Source organism: Loxodonta africana, chromosome X (genome assembly GCF_030014295.1).
Source record: "Loxodonta africana isolate mLoxAfr1 chromosome X, mLoxAfr1.hap2, whole genome shotgun sequence".
Lineage (NCBI taxonomy): Eukaryota > Metazoa > Chordata > Mammalia > Proboscidea > Elephantidae > Loxodonta > Loxodonta africana.
Window position 1 is genome coordinate 4,676,084 of NC_087369.1, and position 13,190 is coordinate 4,689,273.

A 13,190-nucleotide genomic window follows, 5' to 3' on the forward strand; every position below is an offset into this window, starting at 1 on the left:
CAACAAAAGAGGACAGAAGAACATCATAAACTTACTAGTCTGTGAGGCCAGCTCACAAATCAAGCTTCTGCCCTTAAACAACATAAGAGAAAACAAATAGGGATTCCAGTTTCTTAAAAGGTATACAGCATTTCTTTGGTAAGATCAAGTCAATTCCACAAAAACACAGGTTTTAGGTAAAACTGATTAACTTGCCAGAGTCTCACATGGAGGTATATCAGACCCTCTGACAAAAACTGATCACCAAAAAAGTGCCCCACAGAGGAAAATAGACAATGCAAATGGGAACTCATTTTCCCAAAGTGATCACTGAAATTCCGAAATTATAGCGTTTTGAAACATGAACCCCAAACCAGTGCCCAGTAGAGGGAGCCCCAGGCTCACCTGTTGTCTTACTCATCTAGTGCTGTTATATCAGAAATTCCCCAAGTGGATGGCTTTAACAGCTCTTTTCACTTTCTTCTGAGTCCTCACCACAATTGTCTTTGATGTCCAGAATTCCACCAACACTCTCTTCAAGGCAATCTACGCTTCTACTCTTAGGCACTTTAAAACTCGTCCAGCCTCTATCCATTCCCAGTTGAAAAACAGCTTCCACATATTAAAAAAAAAGCAGCACGCCACCACCCCACTCCTACTGCCAAATTCTTAGTTACCTAGTGCTGCTATAACAGGAATACCACAGGTGGATGGCTTTAATAAACAGAAATTTGTTCTCTCACTGTCTAGAATACTGCAAGTCCAAATTAAGGGTGCCATCTCCAGGGGAAGGCTTTCTCTCTTTTAGCTCTTGGGGAAAGTCCTTGTCATCAGTCTTCCCCTGGTTAAGGAATTTCTCTGCACAGGTTTGCAAGACAATTTTTTCTGAGAATGTACAGGTTAGGTACACTGTTTGTATCCAGGGACCCTGGGGAAAAGCTGACAACATTCTTTCTTAGCTTGGTTACAAAGAGAAACATTTCTTTAGATACCAGATTAAGCCTGTCGGAAAATTAACTGTTGTCATGTAAAGTGGAAATAACAAAATGGAATCATGAGGCCGAGGCTCGAGCTAGCCTTTTTAGATTCACCGGACGCTTCTATTTTCAAAGCTCTTACACAGAGGGAAAGGAAAATCAAAGAAGTATCCACATTGTTAGATTATGTGTCTATCATGGCACAGAGAATTGGATTACTGATCTGTGGACGTCGAGTGGATTGCAACTCATAAGGACTCTATAGGACAGAGTAGGATTGCCCCATAGGGTTTCCAAGGCTATAGTTTTTACAGAAGCAGACTGCCACATCTTCCTTCCGCAGAGCAGCTGGTGGGTTTCAAAGGCCTATCTTTCGTTAGGAGCTGAACACGTAGCCACTGTGCTAACAGGGCTCCTTTTTCATTATTGAAAAGATGAAAATAAACACATTTAGATATCCTTGGGTCAAATTCTACTCCACCGAAACTACAATTTAGAGGCTTCCTGACATAAACAACTTGGTTATTTAAAAATGAGAGGTGGCAAACTACAGAATGTGTATCTTTTCATGATTCGAGAGCCAACTCCCATGATAAGGAAAACAGTTGATGAACTGTTGTAGATGGAAGAAAGGAGAATTCTCTGACTAAACCTCTGTGTTGCACATCCCTTCTTTTGCCTGTTAATTTTTTAACTCCCAGCGGATCAGCAGTTCTATCCAAGGACTTTTCTGACTTGGACACGCCCACCCACCCTCACGTCTTGGCGATTCTTGGAATTTGGGATTTTAGAGATGTAAAGACCCCACATCCAGCCTAGTCTCTTATCCAGGTGGGTGAGGGGTAGAATGCAGATGCATAGGCCCTTCAGATGTCAACATAGCAAGGTTATATAAGTTTTTGTATGAGCGACTTATCTGATTTGTAAACTTAAAAAAAAATTTTTTTTTACGTAAAGCGCAATAAAAATAAAAAATGATGAAGAAGGAAGTGGTTTGTGAGAGATATTTACAACGTTAAAAAATGAAGTAGATGCTGAATCAGCTTAAATCTGTTCAGATTTGTTTACTCGGTTTGGAGGTTTAGGATCATGGTTTCATGGGATATTCTGATTAAGTGGCCTAATCACATGTTTAGTACTTATACCTTCTAGTTAGTTGTGTAGTGCCTGGGGTCTTAAACACTTACAAGGAGCCATGAAAGACATAACAGTCGGTCTGTATTCACCGGCAGCAACAGAGGAAAAACTTGAGTCAGGAATATAAAGAACATATGGAAAGTGTAGATAATTGTCTCCATGAAAAACTGCTTCCAATACCATGAGACCAGAAGAACTGGGTGGTACCTGAGTACCATTACTGAACATTTTGATCAAAGGCTCTGTAGAAGAATCCTCATAAAAAGGGATAAAATATAGATAAGAATTTCAAATTCTCATGGACTCCAACTTCCTGAATCCATGAAGGTTGAATGAACCCCTGAAAATATTGCCCTGAGATAAACATTAAACCTTAAACCAAAAATATCCCCTGAAGTCTTCTTAAACCTAAACAATTGTTTAACTCGTCAAAAATGCCTACCTTGAGCATCGGGCCCTTTCAGGAACTATCTATGTGGGATCAAACTGACAACAGCAGCAGGAAAGATTAGATAGGAAACTTAGGGAGCAATGAATTTATGTTAATGGGGGAAGAAGAACTCAGAAAAGGAGGACGAGAAGGGTGACACAACTTGAAGAATGCAATCAATATCACTAAATGGTACATGTAGAAACTGTTGAATTGCTGTATGTTTTGCTGTGTATATTCTCAACAACAACAAAATAAATACAATTCGGAGAAGGTCCTTATCTCTTCCCGAGGTGCTCCCGAGTGTTCTTCATGTGGCTTGTCAACTCTCTTCCTCCATCTCAGCTTCTCTGGCTTACTTGTTGGGTCTCTTTTATATCTCAAAAGACATTGACTCCAGACACAGCCAGCACTAATCCTGTCTCATTAGCATAACACAGGCAACCCATTCCCAAATGGGAATATGACCACAGATATATAGGGCAGGATTTATGACAATACTTTTGGGAGACACAATTCAGTCTGTAACATTCCATGTTTTGGCCGCCAAATTGAATATATCTGCCACATGCAAAACCCATTCACCCCATCACATCATTCCAAAAGTCTTAAATCAATTCTAAGTTCAAAATCTCATCTTCCAAGTCATCTAAATCAAATACGGGTGAAACTTTAGGCATATTCCATCCTCGGACAAAATTCCTCTTCATCTGTGAACCTGCGAAATCTAGGTTACAAATTATCTGTTTCCAAAGTACAATAGTAGAACAGACACAAGGTTGACATTTCCATCACAAGAGGGGCAAATTAGAGGGCAAGAAGGGATAAGGGGCACCAAGTAAGTCCAAAACCCAGCACCCCAACATATATTATCACTCAAGGCTTCAAAATAATCCTCTGGTCTCTGAGAACATCCAGGCAATAACCCTGCATTCCAGAGTCTAGGTGTTGACCATGATCTTCGGATTCTGGGTGTAGGCCCCTGAATCCTGAGCTTGATCTTGGCCTTTGAAGCCCACTGAGATGGCAACACTGCTCCCTTGCCTTGGGCGGCCCCATTCTTGTAATCCCTCTGGCAGCCCCACCACCTCAAACCCAACAAGCCCTGTTCTTTTTTGTATGTGTGCTTTAGTTGAAAATTTACAGCTCAAGTTAGTTTCTAATACAAAAGTTTATACACACATTGTTATGTGACCCTAGTTGCTACCCGTGTAATGTGACCACACATTTCTCCCTTCCACCCCAGATTTTCCTTGTCCATTCAACTAGCTCCTATCCCTTTCGCTGTCTCATCTCGCCTCTGGACAGGAGCTGCCCATTTAGTCTTGTGTATCTGCTTGAACTAAGAAGCACACTCTTCATGAGTATCATTTAATGCGTTATAGTGCAGTCTATTCTACGTCTGAAGAGTTGGCTTCGGGAATGGTTTTACTTTTGGGTGAACAGAGAATCCGGGGGTCATGTTTTCGGGGGTTCCTCCAGTCTCAGTGAGACCACTAAGTCTGGTTTTTTACTAGAATTTCAGTTCTGCACGGTGCTTTTCTCCTGCTCTGTCAGTGGTCCCTATTGTGTTCCCTGTTAGGGCAGTCATTGGTGGTAGCTGTGCACCATCTAGTTCTTCTGGTGTCAGGGTGATGGACCCTCTGGTTTATGTGGACCTTTCTGTCTCAGCACTACACAGTCATTCAAAATCCTTGGCTTGTCAGCATGCTGGGTGCTCTTCCTGACCCTTTGACTGTGCTGGTACTTTCTGTGCAGTGAAATCCCACGCTATTTCTGTGAGCTCACCAAAGTCCTCAAGCTTGCCTACTCCAACACCTTCATCAATAACCTTGTGTTATATATTGTGACAGACATCATGGTTTTTCTTCCTCTTGCTCGGATCCTTTTCATATATGCCAAACTGCGTATTATATACTGAGCATCTGAAGAAAGGAAGGGAAGTGACTTAGTTACCTAGAGTTGCTGTAACAGAAATACCAGAAGTGGCTGGCTTTAACAAATTAATTTTCTCACAGTTTAGGAGGCTAGAAGCCTAAATTCAGGGTGCTGCCTCTAGGGAAATGCTTTCTCTTTCCGTGGGTTCCGGGGAAAGTCCTTGTCTCAGGTCGTGTTTCTCTGTTCCCTGATGATCTTCACGTGATCTGGCATGTCTTTCCCTCGATCTCTGCATGTTTGTTAGGTTGCTTGCTTAAAATTTCTCTTTTTATATCTCAAAACAGATTTCTGAGATTACAAAAATGATCCATAATATCTTCACTAACACTGTCTCATTAATATGAGAAAACCCACTCCCAGACTGAATTATAACCACAGGGATAGGGTTTAGGATTTACAACACAGATTTCTGGGCGACACAATTCAATACATAACATTTCACTTTTGACTCCCCCCAAATGCGTGTCTTCACGGCATGCAAAAAACATTCACGTCACACCATCCTAAATGTCTTAAATCAACTCCAAGCCCAAAATCTCATCTTCTGAATCCTGAAAATCAAAGATGTGTCAAAATTCCTTTGCATCTGTAAACCTGTGAAACCTAGACTACAAGTCATCTGTTTCCAAAGTACAATGGTGGAATAGGCACAAGGTAAATATTTCCATTACAGATTGGAGAAATCGGAGGGAAAGAAGGGATAATAGGCACCAACCAAGTCCAAAACCCAGCAGAACAAATTTCATTGTTTCTAAAGGCTTGAAAATAATGCTCTGTTCCCTGAGAGCATCTGGGCAAGGTTCCCACCCTCCAGAGCGTGGGTGTTGGCCACGCTTTCTGGATTCTGGTTGGAGGTCTCTCGGCTTGGGGTTTCACACCTAACTTCCAAGGCCACTGGGTTGCCTACTCTGCTCCCTTGGCTTTAGGTAGCCCTATCCTCCTAGTCCACCTGAGCGGCGACTATTTCCCCTCGACCCTGGCAGACACCATTCTCCTGCCCCTTGAGCATGGCAACCCCACTCCCTCAGCTTTCAGCAGCAGACCAATCCTCTTGACACAACTGAATGGCAGCCCCACATGCCAAAACCGAGATGCTGGAGATTTAAGTCTTTGAAACCCAGGAGGGTGTGTCTGCACCCTTTGAAACCCAGGAGTTCTTTTCTCCACCCTTTGACAATCAGTCAGCCCTGGTTCTGCTATTCCTTCCAACTTTTCTGCTGATCTCAGAGCAGCTGCAGAGATTATTCTTCTTTTGGAGGACAACAGATGTAGCTCCTCTGCCCACTTTCTTGCCTGTAGAATTCCAAGAGGCAGAGGGCTTTCCTTTTGCAGCCACGTCCTTGACAAACATTTTAGGACACGTGTCCTTAGTTTGTTCAACAGAATTTTCCAAACCTTTAAGTTCTGTTTTCATGTTGCACAGTTCACTTTTAAGTCCATCTCTTTCCTCTTGCATTTTACTATTAGCAGTAAGAAGAAACCATGTGACCTCTTTAAGACCTTGCTTAGAAATCCCCTCACCCTTCTATCCCAGGTCATCAGTTACAAGGTCTGCCTCCCACAGAACATTTGGACATAATTCAGGCAAGCTCCTTGACGTTGCCGAAAAAGAATTAGTCCTCCTCCATCGTCCAATCACATGTTCACCTTTTAAAGCACTAGCAGAAGCACATTTAATGTCCACATGTCTAGCAACATTCTGTTGATGGCACCATATGTATTCTCTAAAATGATGGAGAATTTTCTATGGCTCACCTCACTTCTTTCTGAGCCCTCACCAGAATTGCTTCTGATGTCCATAGCTCTACCGACCTTCGCTTGAAGACCATCTAGGCTTTGACTATTACGCACATTAAAACTCTTCCAGGCTTTTCCTATTACCCAATTCGAAAACCACTTCCACATTTTAGATATTTTTTAGAGCAGCATCCCACTGTCCCATAACAAATTCTTAGTTGTCTAGTGTTGATATAACAGAAATAACACAAGTGGGTGGCCGTAACAAACAAAGCTATTTTCGCAACAGTTTAGGGAGCTAGAAGTTCAAATTCAGGACACCAGCTCTAGTGAAGACTTCCTTTCTCTGTGGCCTCTGAGGGAAGGTCCTTGTCTCTTCTCAGCTTCTGATCTCTGTTTCTTGGTTATCTTCATGTGGTGTGGCATCTGTCTTCCCCCAGCTCTGCTCGCCTGCTTGCTCAATCTAATTTTTTTGCATCTCGAAAGAGACTGACTTAAGACATACCTTACACTGCTATTGCCTCAGTAACATAACCAAGAAACCCCACTCCCAAATAGCACTATATCCACAAGTATAGGGATTAAGGTTTATAACACATCCTTTGGGGGGATACAAATTCGATCCGTAACAGGAAGTATAAAACATTTTCTCCTGTGGGTCTCACCTCTCGTTTGTCTCCTTGTTCTACGAAGCCTGCCTGCTTATGTCTGTGTGTCACTTCTGCAGGGGTGTTTGCCGTTCTGTACACGGTGGTCGCTTCCATGACAAAGCCCTTCATCTACAACTTGGTGAACAAAGGCATAAAGGGAGCCCTGCAGACGTTTCTCTAGTGAGAGTTCCTGCCAGAGACACGGCCAATGTCCTGTGCTGGACACATGTGTCCATGGGTGATGGAACAGAGCAGTTAATAGTGTGAACTGTTAGGTTTTCCTTTCCTGGCTTAAAAATCTTGATGCCACCTTAATAGAAGGTGGTTTTGAGAAATATGCTTAGCTCCCCTGTGCCTCAGTTTCCTCATCTGGGAAAGAGAGGCTACGACAACATGTGCCACATGTGGTTGATATGAGGATTAAATGAGCTAATATGGTAAATCACCAGCACAAGAAATACCACGTGAAGTTCCAAGTAGATGTTGGCTATTGTTATGTAAAAGGGAAGTTTTGATGTGTCCCTGGATTTTGTCCCATACTGTTAGGCCAGTTTTTGTCCATGTGCAACGGCTTCCACCAGGGCTCCATAGCCCAGGATGCATGTAGGATGTTCAGCAGCCTCCTTGGCCTCTAAAACACTAGAGTGTATTAGCACGTGCCTCCCTCGCAGTGTTTCCAGATATTGCCAGATATCCTGAGGTGGAAAATGGTCCCCAGTTGAGAAGCACTGATGTAGGGGGAGTGTCTCCAAAACAGAAAGAAAACATTTCATAAGGCTATAAAGAAATAAATGGGGACTATATACTTGTCCCATCTGGGAATTTGGGAAATATGATTAGGGACTGGACTTGTGTTAAAATAGGAGCAGGAATGGAGACTTCCAATTTTCCTAGATTCGTACTTTCTACAATTCACTTCCTTTTTTTTTTTTTTTTTTATGGTGCCTTTCTAATCTTTGGCTGAAGAGTGAACCTGAGGAGTGACTTCAGTACTGAGTTAAAAGGCTGTCTGCGGGCCATACTCTCAGGGTTTCTCAGTCTCTGTCAGACCAGTAAGTCTGGTTTTCTCTTGTGAGTTTGGATTTTGTTCTACTTTTTCCTCCAGGTCTGTCTGGGATCCTCTATTGTGATCCCTGTCAGAGCAGTCGGTGTTGAAAGCAGGGCACCATCTGGTTGTGCTGCACTATCTGGTGGAGGCTGTGGTAGTTATTCATTAGTGCTTTGAACTAATCTTTACCTTGTGTCTGTGGTGTTCTTCATTATTCCTTGCTCCAGACAAGGTGAGAAAAGTGGAGCATCTTAGATGGCCACTCACGAGCTTTTAAGACCCCAGATGCTACTCAACAAAGTAGGATGCAGAACATTTTCGTTTTAAAGTGTGTTATGCCAATTGAGCTAAATATTAATGAGTCAATGGTCCCTAGCCCTCAGTCCAGTAATTCGGTCCCTCAGGGAATTTGGATTTGTCTATGAAGTTTCCATGACCTTGGCTTGATCAAGTTCTGCTGACTTCCCCAGTATTCCCTAGTGCCTTAGCCTTCATCAAAGCTACCTCTTAACTATTCACTAGTGTTTTTCTTTCCCTCCTCGCTCTTCCATTGTAACCATCAAAGATTGTTTCCGTGTCTAAAACTTCTTAAGTTTTTTAATAGTGGTCTCGAACAGTATTCGTCCTTTTGTGACTGACCCATTTCACTCATTAAAATGCCCTCCCAACTCATCCGTGTTGTGAGATGTTCCGCAGATTCATCATTCTTCGTTATATTTGCATAGTATTCCATTGTGTTCAGGTACCATAGGTTGTTTACCCATTGTCATGGATTGAATTGCATCCCCCCCCCCCAATATATCTCTCATTTTCAGTAGGTCATGATTCCCTTGTATGATTGTCTACCATTTTATCTTCTGATTTCTCTATCTGGTGTAAATCCTATCACTATGATGTAATAAGATGAATTAGCAGCAGTTATACTGATGAGGTCTACAAGCCTAGGTAGTGTCTTAAGGCGATCTCTTCTGAGATATAAAAGAGAGAAACCATCAGAGAGAGATGGGGATCTCATATCGCCAAGAAAGCAGTGCCAGCAGCAGTGTGTGTCTTTTGGACCTGAGGTTCCTGCACTGGGATGCTCCCAGAGCAAGGCAAGACTGATGACAACACAGAGAGAAAGTCTTCCCTTGGAGATGACAGTGCCTTGAATTCAGACTTCTAGCCTTCTGGACTGTGAGAGAATAAAATTTCTCTTTCTTAAAACCAACCACTTGTGGCATTTCTGTTATAGCAGCACTAGATGACTAAGACATCCATTCACCTGTCGATGGGCACTTAGGTTATTTCCATCTTTTTGCTATTGTAGACAATGCTGCAGTGAACATGGGTATGGGTATGTCTACTTGTGTGATGGCTCTTATTTCTCTAGGGTATATTCCTAGGAGTGGCATTGCTGAATCCTATGGTATTTCTATTTCTAGATTGTTTATGGAAGCACCAAATCGTCTTCCAAAATGGTTGTACCCCTTCACATTCTCACCAGCAGTGCGTAAGAGTTCCACTGTCCCTTGTCTTAGTCATCTAGTGCTGCTATAACAGAGATACCACAAATGCCTTCTCATCCTGCTTTTGGGCAGGAGCTACCTATTTGGTCTTATAAATCTAATTGAACTAAGAAGCACATTCCTCATGCTTATTACTTCCGGTTTTACACTCCTGTCTAATCTTTGTCTGATGAGTGGGCTTGGAGAATGGTTTCAGTTAGCGGTTCGCAGTGTGTCTGGGGGCCAAGGTCTCGGGGGCTCCTCCAGTCTCTATCAGACCATGAAATCTGCTCAAACATGAATCTGAGCTCTGTTCTACATTTTTATCCCGTTTTGTCCGAGACTCTGTGTTGTGTTCCCTGGTAGGACACTCATTGCTGGCAGCCAGGCACCATCTAGTTGTTCTGGTCTCAGGCTGGTGCAGTCTCTGGTTCATGTACTCCTTTAGTACTTTGGGCTAATATTTTCTGTGTGTGTTTGGTTTTCTTCATTCTCCTTTGTTCCAAATGGGATGGGATGAAGAATTTTTGAAAGAGGGTTGATGGTTGCACAACATTGTCAATGTAACTAATGCATTTGTACACTTCAGATGGTTAAAATGGCAAAATTTATTTTTTACATGCATTTTACAATAGTTTTTAAATTCACTTATAAGAAACAAAAACAAATGATGTCTACTTAGTTCATACGAAAAAGATATAAGAAACTTCAATAGATTCTGCAGCCCCTGTTATAAAAACAAAACAAAAATGGGATACCATAGTTTTCATAGTTTTGAAATTGACTTTGTTTTCAGAGACATGAGGATTTACTGAAAAATTGTGCATCAAGTACAGACTCCCCATGCATCCCACCTACACACAGTGTTTCTCCTATTGTTAACATGTTGCATTCCTGTGGTGTGGGATACGTTTGTAACAACGGGTACATCAATAGTGAGACGTGGTTTTCAACTAAAATACATAGATTTCATCAGGGTTCACTCTTTGTGTTTATACTCCTATAGGTTTTGACAAATGCATACTGTCATCAGTCCATCATTACATTTCCTACAGAATAGTTACACAGTTGTAAAAATTCACTGGGCTCCACCTATTCGTTCCTCCTCCCTCTCCCCAAACCCCTGGCAATCAATGATCTTTGTACTGCCTCTACACTTCATACTTTTCCAGAATGCCATAGGCTTGGGATCACACAGGATGTAGCTTTTCTAGACCGGCTTCTTTCACGTAGTGTGGATTTGAGATTCCTCCATAACTTTTCCTACCTTGATAGCTGAATTATTTTCATCACTGAATAATACACCGTTGTATGGATGTCTCACTATTTGTTTACACATTTACCTATTCAATGACATTTTGGGTGCTTTCAATTATTGTAACTATGTAGAAAGCTGCTATAAACATTTGTGAGCAGGTTTTTATATGGATATATGTTTTTAACTCATGTGGGTAAATACCTAGGAGTGTTACTGCTAGATCAGAATGGGAGGACTGTGTTTAGATTTCAAAGGAACTGTCAGCTTGTATTCCAAAGTGGAATTCCCATGGAATACAATTTTTTTCAAAAAACACTCTTAAACCAAATACAAGAAGAGTGTATTTCATTGTATACAAAATAACATCCATAAAAATATTAACAAATATAAAACCACATTTCCTCCTGGCTATTCCCTACAGGCTTATTTGTTATAGTCAAGGACTTTCCGAAAGGTAAAATTTAGCTTGGACTGAGAAAGTAACAAACACCGATGAGGACAAGCCCATAGTGAAAATGAAACTTTCATAGGCACAAAGGAATTCGAATGACCCCTTCTTGGAGGTAGTACTGTTTTGTTACACACTGAGAAACTTTGTTCTTTTATCACTGACTTTCAGAAACTTACTGTTTGAAATTATATAATTAAGGATGAAACACCCCCCTTTTGACAGAGTAGTCTCTCCACAGTGAGATCTTATATGTGATGTGAGGTATGATGAACAAGGAAAGGCTTTCTCACGCTCCTTACATTCCTAAGTCCTCCACTATGAGTTTTTATATGTCTTGTGAGGGAAGAGCAAGTTAGAAAGGCCTTCCCACATTCTTTACATTCATATGGCCTCTCTCCAGTATGAATTCTTCTATGTGTCATGAGGCCTGAGGACTGCCTAAAGGTTTTCCCACATTGCTTACATTCATAAGGCTTCTCTCCACTGTGAATTGTTATATGTGTGGTGAGGTTTGAGAGCTGACGAAAGGCTTTCCCACATTCCTTACATTCATAAGGCCTCTGCCCAGTGTGAGTTCTTATATGGTTAGTGAGGTTTCCTGAGTGACTAAAGGCTTTCCCACATTCCTCACATTCATAAGGCCTCTCTCCACTGTGAGTTCGCATATGCAAGGTGAGGTGTGAGGGATCTGTAAAGGCTTTCCCACATTCCTTACATTCATATGGCCTCTCTCCAGTATGAATTCTTCTATGTGTCATGAGGCCTGAGGACTGCCTAAAGGCTTTCCCACATTGGTTACATTCATAAGGCTTCTCTCCACTGTGAGTTCTTATATGTGTAGTGAGGTTTGAGAGCTGACGATAGGCTTTCCCACATTCCTTACTTTCATAAGGCCTCTGCCCATTGTGAGTTCTTATATGGTTAGTGAGGTTTCCTGAGTGACTAAAGGCTTTCCCACATTCCTTACATTCATATGGCCTCTCTCCAGTATGAATTCTTCTATGTGTCATGAGGCCTGAGGACTTGCTAAAGGCTTTTCCACATTGCTTACATTCATAAGGCTTCTCTCCACTGTGAATTTTTATATGTGTAGTGAGGGTTGAGAGCAGACTAAGGGCTTTCCCACATTCCTTACATTCATAAGGCCTCTGCCCAGTGTGAGTTCTTATATGCTTAGTGAGGTTTCCTGACTGACTAAAGGCTTTCCCACATTCCTCACATTCATAAGGCCTCTCTCCACTGTGAGTTCGCATATGCGAGGTGAGGTGTGAGGGATCTGTAAAGGCTTTCCCACATTCCTTACATTCATATGGCCTCTCTCCAGTATGAATTCTTCTATGTGTCATGAGGCCTGAGGACTGCCTAAAGGCTTTCCCACATTGCTTACATTCATAAGGCTTCTCTCCACTGTGAGTTCTTATATGTGAAGTGAAGTTAGAAGAATACCTAAATGTTTTCCCACATTCCTTACATTCGTAAGGCCTCTGTCCATTGTGAGTTCTTATATGTGTAATAAGGGATGAAGCCTGACTAAAGGCTTTCGCACATTCTGTACATTTATATGGCTTGTCTCCACTGTGAGTTTTTCTATCATTAGTGAGATGTGAGGAACACTTAAAGGCTTTTCCATATTCCTTACATTCATAAGGTCTTTCTCCACTTTGAATCCTTCTATGTACAATGAGGTTTGAGGATTGCCTAAAGTCTTTCCCGCATTCATTACATTCATAAGGCCTCTCTCCAGTGTGAGTTGTTATATGTGTAGTGAGGTATGAGGGCCAACCAAAGGCTTTCCCATGTTCCTTACATTCATAAGGCCTCTCTTCACTGTGAGTGCCTAAATGTGCAGTGAGGGCTGAGGAAAAATTAAAGGCTTTCCTAAATTCCCTACATTCATAGGGCTTATCTCTGTTATAGAAAAGGAGGGATAAAGGGTCACTAGAAGAACTTTCTTTACTTTCACCCTTGTGACCTCTCACATGTGTCCAAAAGGACGAGAAACTACAGAAATCTTTCCCATACTCATTACATTTATACTGATTGTCACTAGTGAGTGTTGTCACAGGATTCTTAAGAGTTGAGATACAAATGAAATCCT

At 41.8% G+C, this 13,190-nt stretch overlaps 1 protein-coding gene across 1 annotated transcript in view; it reads right to left on the minus strand.

Annotated features, from left to right (window-relative positions):
* LOC135228870 (zinc finger protein 208-like) overlaps positions 1-13,190 on the minus strand; it is an 82,581-nt gene that overhangs the window by 4,092 nt on the left and 65,299 nt on the right. Inside the window, exons 5-6 of the mRNA XM_064278012.1 lie at positions 11,392-12,881; positions 6,864-6,977 (exon numbers count right to left, since the gene is read on the minus strand). Coding sequence (XP_064134082.1) covers positions 6,864-6,977; positions 11,392-12,881 — 1,604 coding nt within the window. The remainder of the gene's footprint in view (positions 1-6,863; positions 6,978-11,391; positions 12,882-13,190) is intronic.